The 23,129-nt window shown below is 41.1% G+C and overlaps 1 protein-coding gene across 1 annotated transcript in view; it reads left to right on the top strand.

Annotated features, from left to right (window-relative positions):
* Window positions 1-1,395: 1,395 nt before the first annotated feature.
* The window catches only part of si:dkey-71h2.2 (low density lipoprotein receptor adapter protein 1), a 37,212-nt gene continuing 15,478 nt past the window's right edge, over window positions 1,396-23,129 (top strand). The window contains exons 1-3 of the mRNA XM_056427435.1: window positions 1,396-1,480; window positions 18,249-18,391; window positions 20,685-20,797. Of these exons, the coding sequence (XP_056283410.1) occupies window positions 1,396-1,480; window positions 18,249-18,391; window positions 20,685-20,797 (341 nt within the window). The remainder of the gene's footprint in view (window positions 1,481-18,248; window positions 18,392-20,684; window positions 20,798-23,129) is intronic.

Raw genomic sequence — 23,129 nt, 5'->3', positions numbered from 1 at the left:
CAGAGGCATCAGGAGGAGGGAATTCAAACTGATTACAATTTGGAGGTCAAAGGTCAAGAAGGTCACTGTCTCAGGAACACCGTGAAGGAATTACTTCTATTTAGGATAAACGTCCGTCGCACTTTAGTATGAACTGCTAATAATTTATTACAAAAACATTTGGAGCCATGACTCAACAATTAATTATGCAAATGATTACAATTTCACACAAACGTCTAATAAGATACAACTTGACTGGTTGGCAAAGGAATGCAGCAGGAAGGTGTGTAATTATTTCTAGATTTACATTCTGCTATTTGGATATTCAAAGAAAATCCCAAAATAGATGAACATAACTTTGTGTGGCTAAAAACTATTTTGTTTTCTGTTTTGCTCTCCTGGTAATCATCCTGTGACTCTTCAAATTCATCTCTTGGAATCATTGTCTTTGGTTACAAGTGAGCCAATATTTTTTTTTTTTAAACGGCTGATTCAATAATCTATTTATAGTTTATTTTAATTTTAAATTTTTTAATACAGCTACCAGTGCTACTGATATCACCAAATATGACCACGCTAAAGATGGGGGTAAGCCACGCTGTAATAACTGGTTGTAATCAAAAGAGGGCGCCAACATACAAACAAATATGGAATAATTTCCTTAAACAGAAGCATAGTTTTATAGTTTTTATTTTATCATTCATGCCCAAAATATATAGTATTATCCAAGCATTGTTTTTAGTAAAAATTACATTTGTGTAACGACGCATGGATTTTTTTTTAGAATGTGATACATACATCTGACAGTCCACCACGAATTAATCCAACATTTATATTTCAAATGAATTAAACCAACAACAGCGTATTGTTTTTGTAATAACCCAAGTTGAAAGGTTAGCACGCCCTTCCTCCAGAATACACTTTGGAGTAACGGTGCATCCGTCGCAGGCCAAATAACCACAGAAAGTCCCCTTTGAGAGAAACAGAGCACTAGTCCGCTCATTAGCCACGAACTCATTAGCACGAGACCGTCACGCGGCGACCGCAGCGCACTGATTCATCTCCTCGCGCGCGCGCTCAACTGGAGCACTTTGGACCGTCAGCTGGTCAAGGTTGTCGAGGACACGCCCTTAACTTTGAAGACCGTGCGGTAGGTGCGCGTGCTCGCCCTCAGCTGGTCGCCAGAGAGTCTCCGTGAGGGGCGAAAGACAACCCGCGCGATTCAGGGTGGGAACTTCTATCAGCTGGCTCTCTTTTGCCTTTTCTCTCTCTCTTGTTTCTCCCTTATTTGGTGCATCCCTCTCAGTCGAGCCCCGCCTGCTGTATTGTACCTCCCTCCCCCCCAAAACTCCTCCCCGTGGTCCGGACTCGGAGACTGGGGAATCCACCTGCCGGAGATCAGACGCACCTTTCGGGATGGATGCCCTGAAATCCGCCGGCAGAGCGATTATCAAGAGCCCCGGAGTTCCGCGGCACACATGGGGAACTTCCAAGCACGAAAGTGAGTCAGGCAGCATGTGTGTATGTGTGTGTGTGTGTGTGTGTGTGTGTGTGTGTGTGTGTGTGTGTGTGTGTGTGTGTGTGTGTGTGTGTGTGTGTGTTTGGTACAGTGCTGTGAAGGTCTAGCAGAGGCAGTTAAATGTACCTAGAGAGAGAGGGAGGGGAAGAAGGACAATGTGTGCCTCTGATGGACTGTTGTGTTTCCGGGAGCTTTTGTTTGTCTTGTTGCCAATTGTAGCGGAGCTGCATGTAATGAAGTGTGTCACTGTTGTGTAGTTCAACTCTCAGTTGTAATTGCTTTACTTCCTTCTATAGTTAGTCCCACTGTCGACTGTCTTTGACCTCAAAACATCTGGGCTAGCTGGATGCGACCCCGGAAATTGGGTGAATAATCGAGCCCGCAGTCGATCCACAAATACAAAAGATTTTTTATATATTTCATCAGTCGTTCTGTTTAATCATGCTACAATTGCTTACAATTGTTTTTGGGTTGCAGCTTCTCGGATGTGATTGTTTAAAAAAATAATTTAACAACATTATATTTATATAGTTTAATTTTTTAATAATATTTCTGGGGTTTGGACCTTTTTTTGAACAAGGCATTTGAAGGCATCATTTTAGAACTTGAGATGGGAAATTTACTCTTTTTTTCACATTTCATAGACAAAAATGATCCTTTGTTGAAGCCTACTATACTATACATACTAATAATCAGACAATGTGTACAATAGAATCCTACAACAATAGATAGATAATAGAGTTTTATACTCTGTACTGAATACATTGAAGGAGTGTAATCCGGACTTGAGTCTACAGTGATTACAGTTTGGTTGCTACTTTCTTTATCTCCCATCGCACACAACAATGAGGCCGTTCACAAAGTGCCCCTTAAAAAAAGAAAAATGATTCAGAAAGTGTTGATGTGCAAGGTTGCACCTCCAGCCATGCACGACAGTGTGAAGTGCGAGAGGTTGCGAGTGCTGAGTGACGGGTCAGAGCAACAAACCCCCTCACACCATTGGTGAGGGCAGAGCGAGGGGCCAGTGTTGTCTTGAATGCTCCCTCCCTGCAGCTACAACGCCTGTGAGCTTCTCGCTGCCATAAATGCTCACATGCTGTTGCTTTTCCTTTTCTTTTTTTTGTGCCTTATCGTGGATTCATGCTTTGTGAATAATCGGCAGCCCATGCCAGCTTTAATTAAATGTGGCTGATTAATTTCACAACTAGGATGATGTGCTTGATATCTGTACTCTCTATGTTCTACATAAATTATTGAAAATGTGGTGTTGAGCTTGGGATTTCAAAGTGTTCTCATTGGATGAGGGCTTTAATGAGGTTGTCTTACATGGTTGGGATGTTGGCTGCTGAGGGCTGTTGGACTGATACTTCTGATCTTGGCTTTTCTACAAACATCAATGGATGGGAGTTGTTATTTCCCCCAGCGCCTCCATATTCTTCATCTTTACCAATGGTGACTTTATGATGACAAGAGCTGACAAACAAACCGTCAACATCAGAAACTGAAAAGACATTGTCGTGTCACATTATTGGTAGGAGCCACTGCATTGTGCTTTTCTACGCTTATTGTTGTTTTCGTCAGCGAGAGAGGGGGGGGAGAAAAGACCATAGTATGTTTGTTGGAGCAGAATTCACCTCATGAGAGAAGCAGGTTGTGTCTTGAGAGGAACCAGGCTCTAAGAATGTGAACATGGCACTCGCAGACAGACCAGACAGACAGTCCAGACTGCTGATGTCCACGAGGACATTTGGAGGGAGGACGGCGTCTGGATGCCAGCGTGTGACGATGCGTTTAAGCCGCCTGTTGGAATTCAAATGAGGAAACATTGCAGCTGCTCGGCCCATCCACGCAAATTAGGTGGGATTTTAAAGTTGGATAAAAAGAAAAAGAAGAAGAGATGATTTTTTTGTTGTCCCTCATGGGTCTGTGGACGGGAGGCGCGGTCACCCTCGTTAAAATCACCAAATCTAATGAAAATATACAGTTCATTTGTGGGAAATTCTGGCAATAACTGTGCCTTGCTAAGTTGTTTCATAGAGCGATGCTTTGGAGACATAATGAACTCGCTTGGTCAAATGATTGAAAATGAATATCACATTACATTGTAACTGCCATCAAGAACTTTTGAGTTTCTGTTGAAAGTTCACGTGGTGATGCGTTAGTATGCGCGTGCTTCATTGTGACACTGCAGTGTGAAGGAGAGATGAGACCGACGCGTTTGATAGGATGTTGATGACTTGTTGAATTTTAGTACTCCAAAATCACTGAACAAGCTAAATTTACCGGCGTGATTATATTGGTTGGCGCCCGACCTTTCTGCTGACGCTGTAAGGTCAAACTTTCCCCTTGACAGACGTCTTGTTTGCCCGTATAATGAATTCATCACTTAACTATCAGTCCTTATGCACAAAGATAAACACTGCTAATGAGGCGTTAAATGATGTTGTTGAGCAGGTTCTTGAAATGAGTCTTAAAAACGAATTATTTCCCCTTTTTTTGTGGAGCAAAAGAGGTTTCAACCACAGTAATAATCAGATCGGCATGAAAGATGTTAGTCATGAAAGAAACAGATGAATATCCAGCTATTTGCTTCACCAAATGGATATGCATGTCCCATTTGTTGCTGCTCTGGTAGTCGTGGACATCAAGAAATAGGCAACAAGGATGTGCTGTGAAATAAATTGGTGAAATTGCTGAGAAAATATATTCAGGACTGAAGGGAGATGAGTGTCTGTCACACACACACACAACAGTCTTGATTGAAGGCTTGGAAATAAGAAAATAACTTTTTGCCATGCAACGTTGATGAAGCCTGTGATTTAAACCAAACACTTTTCTTCCTGCAGTGTCACAGCGTTCTCTCTTCGGCAGTGGGAGATAAAACAGTTTGCAAGCCGTGTCTCTCCGTGTGAGGGTCCTGCAAGCAGAGAGCTGTAAGGATTATTTAGGTAACATGCCCGAGTGACCAAAAGCCAATTGCATTAAAGTAGAAGGCAAAGCAATCGATGTTTTGTATTCCCTGTCTGAAGAACATTGAAAAACGATTTGAAATGTCATGTTCGGTTCTGGAGTACTTCACTGTCACCAGGGATTTGGCATTCCGAATGTGCATTTTTAATGCCACATGCTGCCGACGGTGTGCAAGACTGACAAATCTTTAGCACCTGAACTATTACACCCAAATCTCTTCTTCTGTATCCGTTCCACCTCAGGATGAGTCATGAGAAATAATGTCCCATCCATGAAGACCCGTTGCTATATTAAGTTACACCACCGGCATCAAGAGGCACCTGAAGACTGAATAATTACATTTCCACTCTACCTCGCCAATATTAAAAAAGATCTATTTATGGGCATGCGTGAAGTCGGTCTTCGGTTCTTTCGCCAACAGAAAACGCACACGTAGCACATTTCCCCCGTCGCGCCTCGCCGTCGTCCGTTGTCATTTGTCGAGGTCAAAGCCGGCTGGCAGGAGGGGAGAGGACGCAGCATGTGCCCGGAGTACAAGCTCTCCCTTTGGATCACATCATGTATAAGCAGTGCAGACCTTTCTGTATCTCAGGGCACACACACACACACACACACACACACACACACTAACATTTGCCCTTGGCACCAAGGATGTCCGTGCTGTGCAGTCTGCCTCAGTTTAACTCTCTGAAGTCGACGCCCGCAGCACCACGTTTTTCACTGTTTACGTTTTTAAAATATGAATTTTTTACTTTACCCTTATTTCTCAGTCCCATTTTTATCATTCTGGTGAATGGTGTGACGGACCACATCATTTCTACTCAAAAAACAATCAAACAAAATGTGGTTTTAGACCTTTATTTCCATGTATCTAGCATTGTATTTCGATAATTCACTGCTTTTAGGAACCTAGGACCTTTGGTAAACCAATTTCAAACACCAAAACGGTTCGTCCACGTGAGTAAAGGTGTGTTTTCACAAGAGATATGAAGAATTTATAAAAATCGAACTTCAATTCTCAGCTTTAGGGCCATATTTTCTCTTTCCACTTGTGCCTGAGGACAATTGTGCCTCATTATATAGAGAGCTGAGATTGTTGATGTATAACACGTGGGTATGTGTCATATGCAAAAGCCTTTAAAAGGTGAATTACATTTTTTTTGTAAAATTAAAAAAATGACCCCAGACTCCAGAGGGTTAAAGCCGTGAGGCTGTGGGACGGACCCAGTTGAATCCAGTCTGTATTCATGGTTCTGGGGTTTCTTTTTTTGGTGTAAATATCAAAGCGTGCTTCTGCTGCACAGCTGTGTTATTAATATCAAAGCAGAAACATAAGTAGCTTCTTTGAGTTCTTGGATACATATTTCAAGTGTGTTTTATTGCGCAGAAGAAAAGGTCAGAATATAATAGTTTGTATTGCTGTGCAGTCCAGAGAAGAGCTGGATCTGAAGTTAGCGACTGGTTGGAAACTCTGGCAGCGAGTAGAGCCTTCAGTTCTATTCAAGCTGACAGGGGCTCGACTGAAGGACTTGAAGGAGTCAATGGTGTCCGTAAGCGCTGACCCTCGAGGAGCAATTGTCCGTCAATGGCTCGTTAAGAATCAGTAACCCATGAGTGAGAGAATGAGAGAGAGAGCGAGGGGGCAGAACAATGGGAGGGAATAATAGAACATGCAGGATAATGACTGTGGGAATGTAAACAATACAGTATAAGAGCGAGAGAGAGAGAGAGGGATGAATGGTATTGTTAGTGTGGAGCACATTACAGCAGATGCTTTTAATTTCATTTAATGTGAAATAAATGTGGGCTGATTGAGCTTTGAATAAACATGAATAACCCTCGCACCGCTTTCACTTTACACACACTTACAGTATATACACTATATATACTTTGCTTGTTGTCATTTTCTTTATTATTTAATTTTCTATAATGTAATATGTCATTGTATTGTGTGTGTATATATTGTAACTTTGCTTGCTGCTGCTACAAACACATTTCTCTCGGGATGAATACCATATCTATCTATCTATTTATCTTTCTATCTATCTATCATTTGGATTGGTGTTCTGATGCAGAGTCATCACTGTTTCTCTGAGTACCACATGTGGAGACACAATTCACAGAAAACTCATTTCCCCACACACGCACACACGCACACACACACGCACACAGTGGTATCCAGTCAAGCGGATGGCTTAGTTTGTATCAGTTTTTGTCTGAGATACGTTTTCTTAGTTCCCCACTGCCACCGCAATACATTCGAGGGGAAAAAGGTGGTGACAAAACATCCAGGGTGACTTTATTTTTTGCGTTGTTTTGTCCGACCAACAGAATATTTTGGAATAATATTCGGTTTTGTCCCAAACTGCCCACAGATTATTCTTTGTATTTTTAAAAATTATTTCTGCTTTAAAAATGACTATACCGACTCGTCAATTATCTACACAGTTGCAGATTATATTTAATGGCGATTGACTAATCAATCACTCTACTAATTGTTTCAGTTGCACTTGCCTTAACTACTGAAAACATATTTTTTTCTTTTGAATAATACAAGAAAATTGCTTTGAAAAATTAATTTGCATTATCTTTGCATGCTGAATGCTTTCATTGCTGTGCCTGGGTCCTGGATTTATTTTACATGCCTACAGGAAAGTTTCAATTTGCATACAGTACATGACCTTTTACAGCAAAGCCCTGTTCATACACACACACAAAATGTACCAAGAGCAGACAAACAGACGAGGATAAGAAACAAAAAGCCAGGATAAAGTTACAAGGAGTACACCGGCTTCTTCTTTTAATTTTTTAAGTGGCTTTGAAGAATATTATCTTCCATCCAACGGATGTGCGACAACAGTAACATGGGAAGTCTTGGCTATATTAGTCACAGTACAGGATTTCCTATTATCGTTTTATTAAGAGTCAATAAACGCATCACTTCTGAAGCCAATACAGGAGAATCTTTGTACACGTAAAATACCATCAACCACATTGGAGATTAAAAAAACTAAAGTTTTTAATAACCTTGTGGTTCAACATTTCCAGCTTAAAAGAGAAGCACTCAGCTATATCGTCTTCCAGTCACTACATACATGATCTATATAGTGTGTGTACATCCAGTCATTTAAAAGACCAGTTAAAGTCAATAAGTGCTCTTAGCTGAGCTTCAGTGTATCGGATGATGATTTAACTGAGCAGATTTACCACCTATACGCTGCATAATTCATGCTCGCACACTCATCGGTCTCACCAGTCGCAGACTGAGGATAGATAGCATGATGAAGGCACGCTAATGGGCTTTCACGGAACAAGCTTTGAAATAGGAAATCAATTAAACAGGTTATCGTTGAAGATTCAAAATTGTTCAAACGCCGTGTGTATTCCTCAAGGTCCTGAGAATGCGTGACTCCAAAAACTCACAATTACCAAGAGATAAAAAGACTTAGCAGTCTGAAACAGATTTAATAAAAAAATGTTACCTTCAAAAGGTTGTTCCCAGCCACCTCTTTTTTTTTTCGCATACGCAATTTGGCGCAGTGAACATGTTAAAATGCAGTTTTATGTTAGTTGTATAAATATTAGCGGCGATGATTGTGGCCTTTTGTGAGTCTCTCCAAGAAGAGAGCTGCATGAGAGAAATCCTCCCAACAGTGTGTGATCAGTGTGATTATTGTCAAAAGCGCAGCTGCTGCCCCCCCCCCCCCCCCCCCTGGGATGAATTGTAAAAACTTTATTGAGACCGTGACCTTTTTCTCTAACCTCATCATCAGGTCATCACTTCAGTTGGTCCATTAGCTCTAGCATATAGACTTGTGTGTGAGCGTATTATCTCAACCTCTTAATCTCAGGTTCTTGTGACGGGGTGAGGCTCAGGCGCAGAGAGACCAGCTGGACGCAATATGAATAACATAAAAAGCACTCTTTAATGAGGCAAAACAGTTTACAAAAAACAAGGTCCAAAAGGGGCAGGCAGAGAATCCAGGTTCAGGGCAGGCAGGGTCAACAGGCAGAACCAGGAACACGGACAGGACGACGGGAAAAGGACACGGAACTAGAGACGACAATCTGACACGAGGCAAGGGAAAGACTGACACAATATATAGGGGGGGAAACAGGTGTACGACATCAGACAGTAACGAGACAAGAGTGGCTGAGGGCAGGTGCAGGGAATTAAACAATTAAGACAGAGAAGACACAGAGGAGACAGAGGAGACACGGAACACAGGAGAAACAGAACAGGGTGTTACACTTAAATGTGTTTCCATCATCTCTTATGAATCCGGTTCAGTTTACAAAAAGGGGCTTTTGGTGTTGTCAGATGACGCTGTGGTTTATTTGGGCGGGCGAGAACAAGGCTGTGGAAACCCGACACCGGGTCGTGTGCTTCGCCACACTCGATGCTCCTCCTGTCCAACTTGTCTGCTCGTGTTTTAATCCTGCGCTCGCTTTGGGTATTTTGAAATTGAATAATGTCTCTTCTTTTTCTGTCCTGTCTGGGTTTAATCAGAGCTTAGTGAGAGTCCTTTTGAGCTTTATTCCACAAGTATCATTTATGTATTAAGTTAATGCCTTAAATCCCCAATGTGCCAAGGGGAGTCCCCTTAATTCTTCCTTGTGGTTTAAGGATAACAGGACGCTTAGGAATAAGGATGGAGGAAGGATCTAACGAGATGTGCGTGTGTTTGTACTGCGCTGACTATATTATCAGGGGCTTTGGTTACATCTTTTAAAAGCCTATTTTTCATTTAGTTGGAAAGGTCACTGCGAATGTTACTTAAAATATGTCTCAGAAAAACAACTGCCACTATGATTTTGTTGTATCTTGGTTATTGGAGGATAATATTCAGCCTAAAACTCATGTATACAGAATCACATGCTCACGCTGTTACATTTGAAGCTGCGAGTGTATTTTTCTTTACTGTTGCACTGCACAAATATTGATTTTAAAGCCTCAGCCTCATGTTATTAAAAACTGCTCCGCACCATATTCTTTATTGATTTTCTTTGCGAAACCCTTGAGAGTTGTGTTATGGTGAGTGTATAACATTTTGTCAAAACCCCCCTGTGTATATATTATGTGCTGTAAGTGGTTATATTTGGTACCTCATCTGTTTTTCTCTTAAAGTCTTCGAGGTTATCTCAGGCTACATGTTTTTCACTGAGCCAGTTTAACATTGACAGCTGGGAGCACCCTTCACTCCTTCATTCTAAACGAAGATTAAGGACATGTCTGGTTCCCTGTTTCACCTCCATAAACACCAACACCTGTAATCACTCCACAGTGTGTCCTATATGCAGCTCATTATTGTTCTGCTCTGTGCCGTCTCTCTGGAGTGTTTTTAGCACCAACAAGGTTCCCCGGCCCAAAGTGAATTATGCAACGCGAGGAAACCAAGAGACCCTATCTTGGGAAAGCTGCTGCAACACACACACACTCACACACTCACACACCACAAATCACTTAGCTCCCTGTTCAGAGTAAAGTCCTAACACCCGAGTCCTCTTTCTGTTTTCCTTGGCAGCTGTCTGTGAAGTGGGATATGCTGTCACTCCGGGTCTTTCTGAGCAGGTTTTCTATTGTCATTCTGTTGGAGTGTGTCAGAGAAAGAGAGATTCAGTATTGCAGATGTGTAGATGTATCTGTGTGTGTGTGCACGCGTTTCGACTGAACTTGCTTCTCCACTGTTTAGCTAAATCCCATCTCGGTGTTCTGTTCCTCTGAAAAATTCAACATTTCTGAGACGTCATGTCCCCGTCTGAGCTCGGCACCGAGAGCCGAAGTGTACCCACTCCTAAATATAACTTTGTACTGTCAAAGTAAAAATGGAGAACTTTTGTAGTCCCGAGTAGAAACATAGTGTGCACGCTATTGTGGTTAAAATAAAGCCCGGAAAGCCCAGTAGAAGTTCTCTTGATGTATATGATTTGAGATGAGGTCTTGATGTTCAAACCAGAGTTTTGTGAATTACCTTTTAAACGGTTTCCTTTGAATGATTATATCATTCATTAAATATTACATTTAAGCAAATGACTGACAAATCTGCTGCTGCTCTTTTGTTGCCTTTATTAATTCTGAATTATTTGTATTTATAATTTTGGTATTTTACATTAACAAAAAGATTTCGGTGCCCATGGCTAAGTTGGATAAGATCATACCATTCATTCAGGGGTCCAATTTCCACTGGGAATGCTTGGGTCATTTATTTGCCCTGGGTATGACCTGTCAGGCAACATCTGACAGGCTGGAAAAGCTGATGAAAGCACTTTTACCTTTTTGTGTTTTTTAAAAATGTATTCCGCTTTTCTAAAAGGATGCTAGAAATAGCAGGGTACTCATTAAAAGGCAAGATAGAATATCAGGTATCTGTTAAAGAAACTTACTTGTGTACATATATTAGCCGTAAAGGCAATTCCAGTTTGTTGGTTATGTCATCACATTGGTCCAGACAGAATATCTCAACAACTATCACATCACAGTGGTGAGAGCCATTGAGAGACAATCTAAATGCTCCTTATCTCATATTATGCACCTTTTTTAAGTAAAGGACAACGTATATAAATAAGATGTGTATACATTAGTTAGAATAGGCCATACCCCAACTGTACGGTCCAGCTCAAACACTCCCATCGATTGTTTTGTCAGACCAGCATCCATCACTCAGCTGGAAGGGTTTAAAGTGATCTAGCGCATTAGAGGGGAGTCCCTTGGGAAGGCCTCATCTGCGAAAGGGGCACAGATAAATAAATGAGATTAGCAGCTCTTGAAGGTGACTTGTTTTGCTTTGCCGTGATAATGGATGAGCAAGCTAATGATTGCACAGGCAAAGTGATGTTTTCCTAGCACTCAGCCTGAGATCAGGACTGGGAAAGTCTTTCTTATACAAGTCACAGCTGTACCCTTTGAATAGAAAACAAAATATATAAAAAATAAACCTATTGTTCCATGAATGGATTTCTGTCAAGGGAGCTATTTATAGCTGATGAAGATGTTGAAATGGGAGCCAGCAGACTCCAGGGGGAAAAGATCTGTATCAGCAAAGAAATAATCATACCCTGTTTGAGTTGCTAATGAAAACAATCCTTCTATGGTTTTGAGCAATTATGCTTTGTGAATAAATAGCTGCGAGGAAAGATTTCCTTCAGTATCTGCATCGTTAATGTGGTTACATTATTTAGGCATGATCTTCACTCTCTGTCGTGTATTTCATTACATGCTGTACTGAAATATACCTCATAATTTAGGTGTCGTTGGGACCCTTTTTTCTTTTCATACAAGACAATTTATTTGAGATTTCTTTTCCCTCAGTGGTTTATTAGTGTCTAACGTTCCCATGTGTACCTATAGAAACGGCTCCGAAAATGTTAAAGAAAAAACTGTCGGATGAAATGTGCATAGAGGTCACTGGGTAGAAAAATGTACCTCGGTGCTTCATACCTAGAACCTTGACAACGTAAACATTAGAAATGGGCCCCTTTATATTTCCTGTCCCAGTGTTTGTTATTGCAGCTGCTGACAGGAAGTAAACTTGGACCAACGTTGTTGCCCTAGCAACAGAATGGCCTCAGAAAGGTCAATATGGAAATCTCAGAAGTATTAATTTAACAGCGAGCCGCTGTTAAACATAGAAAAACAGTAACAGCTGTGTCACTCCATAAAAAATTATCCAACGTACTTTAAATGGACATTTACTGTGCATGTCGCCTCCCTATGTCATGCCCTTTAGTCAATGATAAACTAGAACTGTCAAGAGATCGTAAACGGTCTGTGTAACGAGCAATCTCTCCTCTGGCAGTGTTGTGTTTGATTAATTGGCTCATGGTGACGCAGATGAATTTGTAATAGCTTTTCATAAGCTTTACTGAAGAAAGCTCTTTTTTTTAACAAGGGACGAACCAGCAAGCCGTCAGATCTCAACACTTTTGTCAAAATTCGGCAACTAAAAAGAAGTTTCACGGTGGGGTCAAAAGGGAGGCGCTCTCCATCCCCAGGTGTAGTGCACTGGCACATGTAAAATAATAGATAAGACATTAAAAGGATGCTGATTCAGCCTTAGGGGTGGGGGAATAATACAATGGTCCTATGCCTCTGCTCATCAGTTTCGTACTCGTACGCTCTCCCCTTGAGGTTGTGCACAGTCTCAACACTGCTTTGGTTTTTGTCAGTCATATTCATTGCTGGTGATCTGCTGGCTCCATACGGTGAGGAATCAGCGTTGATGGAAACTTAGATTGGGTATAGGGGTGAGAGTGGTTAGGACGAGGGAGGGGGTGGAGGTAGATTATAGTAAAATGTGGTTGAAGGGTTGTGGTCGGCTTTATTCAAGTGAAGGGAAGTGGTTAAGATTCGGGTATTGGTGGGGGAGGGGTTAACCAAAAGGGGCAGACCAGGGAATTGTGAGCTGTATAAAAGAGTCAGAGTTCACAGAAACCCATGTGGTTCAATGTGTAGAGGTCGCTTGGCAGGAAAAATAAACTGGTTTTACTTATTTTAAACATTGTATTATTCCACACAGGTACATGTGTTTGGTTCAGTGCTCCAAACATTTGTCTACAATAAAAGTAATAAAACCAATACCATAAAGTTAACCATAAGATCACAACATAGGCAAATAAAACCTTTGACCATGTTCAGAATGAGACCGAATAAAGGTTGAAGACAAAGGAAATACAAAATTCAATCCACTTTAAATAAGATTTAAAGTGACCTGTTGATTTAAGGTGTATTTTCTTCTTCTTTTGTTTTTGGACCCATTGGATGTGTAATATAAATTTCATTTTAGTTGGGAGTTTGATGTCCTGTGAGAAGTAATTCCGCCTCATCTGAGCATTTTAATGTGGTTTCTACACTTCCTTTGATGCCTTGCCAAGGTAATCAGTCATGTAATGTGCAGGTACCACCTCCATGTTGCTGCCAGGCTGTTAGTGATGGAATTAGCGGTTGTTCAGCATAATTGGCTGTTTGATCCCATGACTCCATCTTTGTTGTTGATGAAAAGAAGAAAAGAAACGAGTGGCTTGCACTGTACCGCTGATTGATAATCAGAAGTCTCTTATATGTGAAGAGGGGGATGATTTTTTAAATTTTTATTCAGCCAGAAGAAGTTAAACAAGATGCACTGGGTGAGGATAGGTGAGTGGAGGGATAGAATTCAGAAAAATGGTGAGAAGAGCGAGAGTTTGAAAGGAAGGACTAAGCTTTACTCGGTTCCCCCTCAAGGCAGAATCTGGAAACCATTTACACCCCCTCCTCCCCCCCACACACACACACACACACCCTCTCAGCCCACCATCTTCCCTGAATGTGCGGCCTATTTTCTCTGTCAAGGTGGTGTCCTAGATTCAAAGTTCTATCGGATGAGTAAAACAGTACGGCAAAGGGATTATGTTACGAGAATATGGATGGGGGTGTCACTTGGGTCTAAAAAGCAAGATGTATATTTCCTTTCTCACGTATTGGCCTTGTACATATTTCATTGGATTTAAACCAAGATGCGGTGAGAAAGATGGCCTACTTACTGACCTGTCGGGAAATCGTAAACAGGGAATGCTTTTGTTGTTTTGACCCTGGAGCACACACCTATTCCAACTGTTCCAACTATTCCAAGAGTCCGTAACCGGCTGATAGCTTGGCTTGCGGTACCGCTGCTTGCACCACGGTCAGATGGGGAAGTGCCTGTTTAGAGCGGGTGGTCCAAGTCGGTGTGGGCGGATTGTTTGGCTCCCGGCATCCAGCAGCAAAAGTGAGCTGCAGTCTATAAACGCTGCAGACCACACGCTCGACTCCAGGTCCGCAGTGATATGAAGCCCCCTCCTCCCCCTGAATGCTGAGCGGAGCACTCTTCAATTGTTTATTCAAAGGTCACTGATGCAGAACATGTCGAGTGTCCAAATTCGACAGCGCTCGTACCGCCAAGTGTGAAATTGATCGCATGGACGGTTCTTGAGATGTGCAAAGACCACAGACAAGAGATTCCTGGCGTTATAGTTAAACGATGGCATCCTCGGGAAGGGGTTTGTGCACGCATTTCCCCCTCCTTGCTTCGTCGTGCCTGTGTTCACATATGTGCGCCAGCGTTTGTGTTTTTAATTAACCGTCAGTGTATTCATCCAGAGCAGAATTCACAAATTCAATTACTAAGCGTGGAGCTTAAGGAAACAGCTGGTGATCACTGCATGGAGCTGAAGGCGCACAGAGCACTCTGTACATATTATTATGCTACGGCAGCTGGATCAGCTATGAAACGGCTATTCTTGTCAGTTGTTCGTTCAACAGAGCTGAATATTATTATTTTTTGCACATCTCCGGACAATGGCATTATAACTTGCATCGTAGCTTTTATGTGAATACGCTGATGGGTCTTTTAAATACTGCATGCAAATTCAAAATACTGAATTATGATGGCGGAACAACCAATGAGTTTGACTACTGTTACGTCGCCTTTTGATTAGTCGCGGGGATAAAGGGGACGAACACATGAACGCTGACGAATGTGACAAAACTAATGTAGGACAAATGTTAAAACGAGATTTATTGTCACTCAGGGTCATTTCATTAAATGAAATCAACATAACACAACTCGGCCTGGCTCCTTACCCCTTAGAATCCCCCAGTTGATACACTTGGCCTCTGCTTTAATGATACTAAACCGAATTTCTACATTTCCTTTCTTTAAAGCCCTCTTTGCCAACTTGTCCACCCTCTCATTCCCACTCACCCTATAGCTACATGTGCTGAAACCCACAGGAATTTTAACCTGACCTCCCTGACTGGTTATTCATGTAACTGACTGAAGGACTTCATCTTCAGTCTTGACGACTGTTTGAATGAAAAGATCTTAAGATTGCAAGGACTGAAGATGAGTCAGAGCATTTTAACACCTTTTTACTGTCTTGCCTTTTCCACCCACACTGTGCAACCAGCCACCTCCACTGAGTAGACCCCGAGACGATCAGTTCTTCTGTTGATTCCTATTCCTTTGTCTGGTATTGACACCTAAATCCTGTCACTCCTGTCTCAGGTTTATTAGCACCATCCGTATATATCTGTGTCTCTTCACTGTATAGTTTCATTAGCTGATATTCAAATGCACTTAACAAATCCAGGTCCAGAACTTCTTCAGACTTCCTCCTTTTTTAATTGGTTCCCACTCTGCTGATTGGCCAATTCTGAGGAACCCAGGTGCAGCATGACTAGATTGCACGGGTGGCAACTAATCACCTGATTGGCACCTGAAGGGAAAAACAAGGGGGAAGGTGAGAACACACACACACAGACACAGGCCTTGCACCAGCCCGACACATAACACTGCGCCTGCTTTTTAATAGAATTTTCCCAAAACAAATAAACGTCAGGAGAAAACTGCTGTTGTTAATCCACATGGATGCTCCCACTAGGGTATAAGTGTAGATGCTAGTGTTTGTAGCTCATGGTAATCACATATACATTTTTATTTTCGATATTTTCACTGCATTGTGTTCTTTCATTATTAGCTTTTTATATCTACCTGTCAAAAGCTGAAAGTTTCCACAGCGTTTACACTCGAATCTTAAAAGTTCAGATAGTTTACCACAATACAGTATATGTGAATTGAATCATGTGAATTTTTTTGTGAAATAATCCTTTTCAATTATCAACAGTGAAAAATGCCTTCCCATAAATATTGTCGCGTTTTTAATATGCCTTTATGTCATAAGAGAGTTCTTGAGCAGAGGCCCAAAACAAAGGCCCTATGAATTTTTTTTTTTTTTTACAGATTTCTGTGTTTTCCAATTCAAGCACATTCTGAAGTCAGAAAAAAATGTGTCTAATCATGTGATGGAAGATTGACATTTCATCAATTCACAAGAAAACAATCACAATGTAATGCCAAATGCCACTTTGCTTCTGATAGGTGGTTTTTGTTAGAAACAACTATCAGCAAATTCTAAAATGTTCCGTGTTTCCCAGCTGATTCCATCTTAATATCAGTTCCCACGATTCTGTCTTGTGTTTTCCGCATTGCGGAAATCACAGAGCCGTAACTGAAACCCACTGTGATCAGTAACTAACCCTGACCTCCGAGCTCCTGCGGAGAGGGGAAAGAGAAAAGAGGAATTTCTCCCTGATGGATCCGTTGCCCATTAAAGACCCATCCTTAAATGGTGTAAACATTCATGCTGGGAACCATGAATTGTTTAAAGTATTAGTCACAATGTATGTGAGACCAAATATGAGACTTTTAATCATCTTACACCTCTCATCCAGAACAGGTGGAAAGCAACCAACCACGTCAAAGCGATGCCATTTAATAACATGAAATGCGCTCTCCAGTTTTGAACCAGCCCCCCATAGTATGATTGAACATTAGTTAATAATTCAGAGCTGTTGGAAGCATTGTTAGAGGATGGTGTTCTCTGCTGTTCGCCTTCACAGCTGCATGGGGCCTGCCAGTGACAGATGGCTCGGCCCATTTGGAGAATTTGCCAGTAAAGCCCAGGAGAGTGTTAGACAGCCATTGTGTTTGTGTCTCTTTATCTTTCTTTATCTCTCTTTTTAAATGTCACAATCATGATAGTGTGTGCAGAGATACCTCTGGAGAAGGGAAGCACGAGTTCTATATGAATATGTATCAGATGGTTACTGCATGCGTTGTGTGGTTGTCTTTATCGCAGCGACATTGGCGTTAAAAGACTGCTTTAAAATCTGGATCAGGTTTCACTCGTCGCCCCATTGCATTCATCACAGAATGTGGTCTGTTGTCTAGTTTTGTCAGTTGTCCGTCTCCTGATGCTCCTCTGCGGGGTGTCCAGGTGTCTTTGAGAGATGTTTCCGGCTCTCTGCATGCGCACGGTCTCCCTCCTGGCCCACAGGACAGCAGCTTTGTGCTACCTGTTGGAAGTCATGGCAACAGCAAGACACGACAGCCTCTCTGTCTCCCGGAGCGCTGCGTGTCCTGGGTGTGTTGGTCCTGTGCAGCACAGCACTCCTTCTCTGAGAACACAATGATAACAGATGTCAGTTGAATGGGATTTGATCAAATTAAGAAAATGTAAACATGGTGTGGAACAGCAGAATCACTTATGGAAGGTTTCATAGACAAAATAAATCATGAGCCATGTTTATGCTCTGTTTGTTTTATTTGTATCTTCTTCTGCACACATGGTTTTGTACTATTACAAGTTTAATAGAAAACATATTGCAGAGCTCCGACTTTTAAATGTAGTTTATTTCAAAGTGTGACTTTTCCTAACCTGTAAATGACCATTTTTGTCGCATGACAAAGTGGATTATGCTAAATGTTCAGCTATCATTGGCAAGCGGCTATTCACAGATGTTTGAGCTGCTAATTATTCTGTATATCTTTCTGGATCTTTTATTACCTTCACATTGAAAATGCGGAAGGTTATGTTTTGATCGCCATTTATTTATTTATTTATATGCGTGTTCCTCGCATAACAAAAAAAGTTTTAAACCGAATCGCATGAAATTTGGTGGGATGATTGGTTATTATCCGGGGACCATTTGATTAGATTTTGGGGTCAAAGGTCAATGTCAAGGTCATGGAAAGGTCAACATCTTTTTTTTTACCATAGCACGGTCAATTTGTATCCAATTGGCATGCAACTAATGCCAACATGTTCATAATTAAATGCCCAATCTTGTGATATGCGAAGGTAACGAGTGCCCATTCTTGTTTATTAAAGCACATTTTATTTGAACTTTATTTGAAGTTGTATAACCTTGTTCAACCACATTTTTTGTAAATTCCCGATGTCCTTTGTGTTTTTGTCCAATCAGAGCTGCCAGAGAACTGGACGGACACCAAGGAGACTCTGCTGGAGGGGATGGTGTTCAACGTGAAGTACCTGGGTATGACTCTGGTGGGCCAGCCCAAAGGAGAGGAGATGGCCTCGCCTGCCATTCGCAGAATTGTTGCCACCGTGAGTCACTGGTCTCTTTCTGCCTCCTACAACCTCATAACAAAACTCACATTGGCGCTTTCATGCACATCTGGAACACTATACTTCAATTTCATTGTGTTTACAGAATACGGCACACATGATGGATCTATCAGTACACAAGATAGATATATCCTGATGTTTTCAAACAGTGTTGCACATTAAGCTGTGAGCAATGTCAGGATCTTCAATTGCAACGAGAACCTTCAGGAGTGACATTGGGAAGATTTCAATTACCACGATGCTTTATATAGACGCTCTCTTGGCGATTGTGAAATGACAGCCTCAAACTCAAATACGTATCATCTGAACGAGTAGTCGTCAAATGTAGATTGTCATGCATGTTATTCTGATAATGCGGGACAATATTTTGTCAGTATGGTCATATATGCAAATTAGGTATATTGTCATACCCTCTCTACATTATAATACCACTTGGGGTACCACGAAAACAGAAGTCCCTCCTACTTCAGAAAATGTATTCTTCGTGGCATCAAACCATTGTGGACACTCTCATAATCATCCTATTTAGTATCCAGTGTTGTCTTTTAAATTAGCCTGTTGGACAAACAAGAAAAAGTACTAATTTAAAAGTTCTGTAAGATATTGATCCGTGCAATCGGTCCCATTCACCCTATTGACGTTCTGTAATTCTCTTGGCATGTCGTAGTTGAGTCATGTCTGTATCAAGGTCAGCAACATAGCTGCTAATCCAGGATTATCAGTCGCTGCACACGTGGAGCAGTCAAATCAGCGATATGATGTTTACTTAACAACACTGAGCCACACAGGGGATTTCTGAACATCGATTCACAATCCTGTCTGTTGTCACGGTGCTGTTTGGGAAACTGTGAACAAACTGTTGCGTTTTAACCAGTGAGTTTGTAGGCACACACAAATCTAATTGCCCTGTATTCTTGTGAACACAAACTCGCCTACGTTGTATTCCCTCTACACCTTTCCACCGAGCGCTGCCAATAATAAGAACTAATCCAATCTGCCGGAAGGCTTTCTCGACGGAACGAAAAGCCAGGCCTCATCACGAACCCCCCACTTCTCAATGAGAGACTGAACCTAATGGCCGGATTAAGATTCAATTGATTTATACCAGGACAGGAAAAGCAACTTGGTTGTCTCTGCCTGTTCCCTTGGAAACCAATCAACCTAAACGGGATTGCTGAATACATTTGTGACTTTTCCATTTGCGACATGCGTCCTTCAGGCACAACATGACCGAAGAAAACGTTGGTTGTTAGCACTTCCTACACGAAGGAGCTGCCAGTCTGCCGCGGCGCTCGTTCTCTCTCTATTATAAGTTTCCCATACTGTAAGTGCTGTAGTTTCATGCATGTGCTTCTTCCTTGTCACCATCTCCGGGGCATTTAGGCTCGCAACACTTATGCACCAGATCGCATCCTGATCCTGCTGTCCTTCAGAAGTCCTTCGGTTGAAAGCAAAGATCCCACTTCTTTTCATCCTCAGCTTCTTTCCACCGTTGGCCTTTATTTCACCTTCTGAAATGAAAGGGTTCCCGTGCAGGGCGAATGTAGAAATGTGCAGTATAACTGGCATAAACAGTTTAAGGAAAATATGAAAATATGTATTTCTTTGTAAATCCATGTTTTGTTAAAATTATTTCAGTTCTTATTTTGTGCGAACAAATGACCAAAAAAAAGTAATCTCTTGAGTCTTATTCTACATTTGTTCTACTTGCTGTTGTTAAATGTTTATGCCTTTCCTAAAACTGTCATTTTTACAAAATAACTTCTTTCCTCTTCCCCTTCGGTATTCCTTCAATGTCACTTTACTGATTCTTAACCCGATATCATTCGGATGTGAAACTAAACTGCTTTCATGAGCTTTGCTAATCGCACGTTGAGGAGGTCATCGTCATTGTCGAAAGGCGCCCTCGCAGACCGCAAGCTCAGCACTATGGCCGTGTTTTCTGAAACTCCAGATGGAGTGACGCGGCGGGGGGAGCGAGAGGCTGCCAGCCCAACCTCGAGTTGCAATGTGTAGCCTTCATTCTGAGCAACACATTCCCGCTTCCCTCCCGCAGACTCTGTCACCTTTTTATAAATTCCCCACATTTCTGGGAGAACTTTATGCGAGCTGCCTAATTTTGCTCGGCAGACACTGAAGCATTTGAGGGTTTTTGGTGTTGCATCAGAAGTAAGATAATCTTATATTCATGTCAGAGTGACAGGTTAGCTCTGTGGCGAGATGGTTTCTCCATTTGATGTAACTGTGTTTTTTAAATATTTTATGTTCACAGGCTAGGGCCAGTGCTAAGAAGTTTCGTAAAGTAACATTGACGGTCTCACCGAAGGGCATCATCATGACGGACACGGAGACTACAGACCTCATAGAAAATGTCTCCATATACAGGTAAATAAAAAATACTGAATTCAAAGAGAAACCTGCTCTGTGGCTGAGATGAGTGACACATTTGGCACGTTCAAGATTGGTTTGAATTACCATTCAATCAAAGTATTTTTAGATCGTCATTATGTCAAGCCATATACTTTTCTATATAATCGTAATGTAATCTTATAAGTGTGCTTTTACACCTCGTTTTTAGCTACTGGAAACATCTTGCAAAACATTAAGACTTCAATGGACTGCATGCTGAAGTGTGAGAGAATATGTATGACTTGATAGGGATGGGCGTGCATTTTGATATGAAATGATATTATATGAAATGGACGGTTCATAAACTAAAGTATTGCTATTCCATAATGGATTTTGGGTCATCATCGAAGCATAACGATGCTAATAATCCCTCAGGTTGAGTCCTTAAAACAAAGAAGTAGCTTCATCTGATACATAAAAAAACTTGTATCCTCTATCTCAGTGGTTCTCAACCTTTTTTGAGATAAGTACCCCCTGACCAGTGCAAAGTATTCTGGGTTGCACAAAAGGACTTGCTACGCAGCATTTTGCATGTAATATATAATATAAATAATTCAGTTAATGAACTGCCACTTATATTTTATTGAATATTTATTAAATAACTATTTTCAAAGGATTTTTTAATGAGTGCTCATTTTAATATATATATATTATATGGTTATATTGATCAGAATATGATTTGTTGTCTGCATCTAAGTAAACTTATCACATGGGTAACAATAACCTTATTGGAGGGAATCACTTTATTTCACTCTTCACTTATGAGTTTCTCAATCCTATTTCATAAGTCTATGTTCCTGCCCAATTACATAACGAGTGAACAGGAAACAGGTGAGTAATTGACTTGAATCTGATCTCGTCATTCAATACACAGTAACCTCAGATCTCCCAAATCACAGAACTCCGGTTGACTAGATTTGGGTTATTCGCTTCCCCACCTGATACACCATTCCTTCCTTTAACACTCTATTCTAGGCGAATCCGTTATTGTGCCGAAGATTGCTAGTGGTGTAAGTTTTTTGTGTATTGATGTCGAACTGAGTTGTGTGTGTGTGTGTACGTGTGTGTATAGCAGTGTGTGTTTGTGTATGATGTGTGGTTGTTCCTCATCTGCATGTTCTGTCATCTTATTATGTCAGACATCACCAGGAATATTTTTGATCTCTCACTCGTCTTACTCCTTTTTTCCTTTCAAAGAACTTTTCCGAATAACATAAACAACTAACAGGAATATCCATGACTATTGGCATTTGACTCAGTGTCCAGTCATGCCAACACCCAGTAATGAACAAAAGGCCACATGCACGCTGTTACGAGGTTGATATCCCATGAGACCCACCACACCTCGCTACAGCCCATTCCTTCCTATCTTACTCTTATTTCTAGTTGCATATCCAATTGCCAAACAGCAAGTCACAGTGATGAAATAATGTAGATTCGGCAACGATCAGAATGTTGTTTGTTGGCAACGTATGAATGCAGTAACATGACAGTCCGTTGTTCTGTGTCAAGCTGGACATGTGATGCTAATTGAGTATCACCACCAGCGATTGTATGTAATTGTGTGTTTTATCGACGATTCATTTGTGAATACTGAGCCGGTCTTTCTCAGGACGACACTTAGCGAGGTAGAAACAAACAGAAGCATCATGCCTCCTTAAATATGATTCATGACTCATACCAAATGACAAAATATCACATTTACAAACACTCTTCTATCTCATCAACAATCCAAAACACGTAAAAAAACAAACACACACTAGATCTCGACACACTCACAGATGAAATCTAAGGCGTATCGGTACATAAGTTTTTCAACTGTTATAAGTCAGACTTCATCCTAGTTTGCAGCTTGTCTACAACATCTAATGTGCATATCAACTATTTTATTATATGTAGCTTGATCTCTAACACGATAAGTCTGTGATGCTTGCACGGTCTGGATATGTCAAGGATTCATACCACACGGAGGTTTGATGATATCTACAATGAGAAAGCATCTTTGTTTCTTTTACAATATAATACAGTTATGCAAAAAAATGAAGCATATTTGAAATCACTGGATTTTTCTCTGACAACCAATCAAAGTAAAAATCCAGAATGTAACAAGTAAGCTATTGTCCGTCCTCAAGTGATTAATGTAGTATGATGAATGTCTGTTTTTTCTCATCCCTTTGATAATAGTTAATTCCAAATTGCCAAACTTGTCAAAAACAGACATCTAAACATTGATATGATCAAACTGCACTCCCATCGGAAGTTGGAGTTGTTCAGCTTCAGCATCTGCAGTTGTTAGATTCATATTCTG

The sequence above is a fragment of the Pseudoliparis swirei genome, chromosome 12 (genome assembly GCF_029220125.1).
Source record: "Pseudoliparis swirei isolate HS2019 ecotype Mariana Trench chromosome 12, NWPU_hadal_v1, whole genome shotgun sequence".
In the NCBI taxonomy this organism is placed as follows: Eukaryota; Metazoa; Chordata; class Actinopteri; order Perciformes; family Liparidae; genus Pseudoliparis; species Pseudoliparis swirei.
Note: the sequence above shows the minus strand (reverse complement) of the source record. Positions and strands in the feature narration are given on the sequence as shown.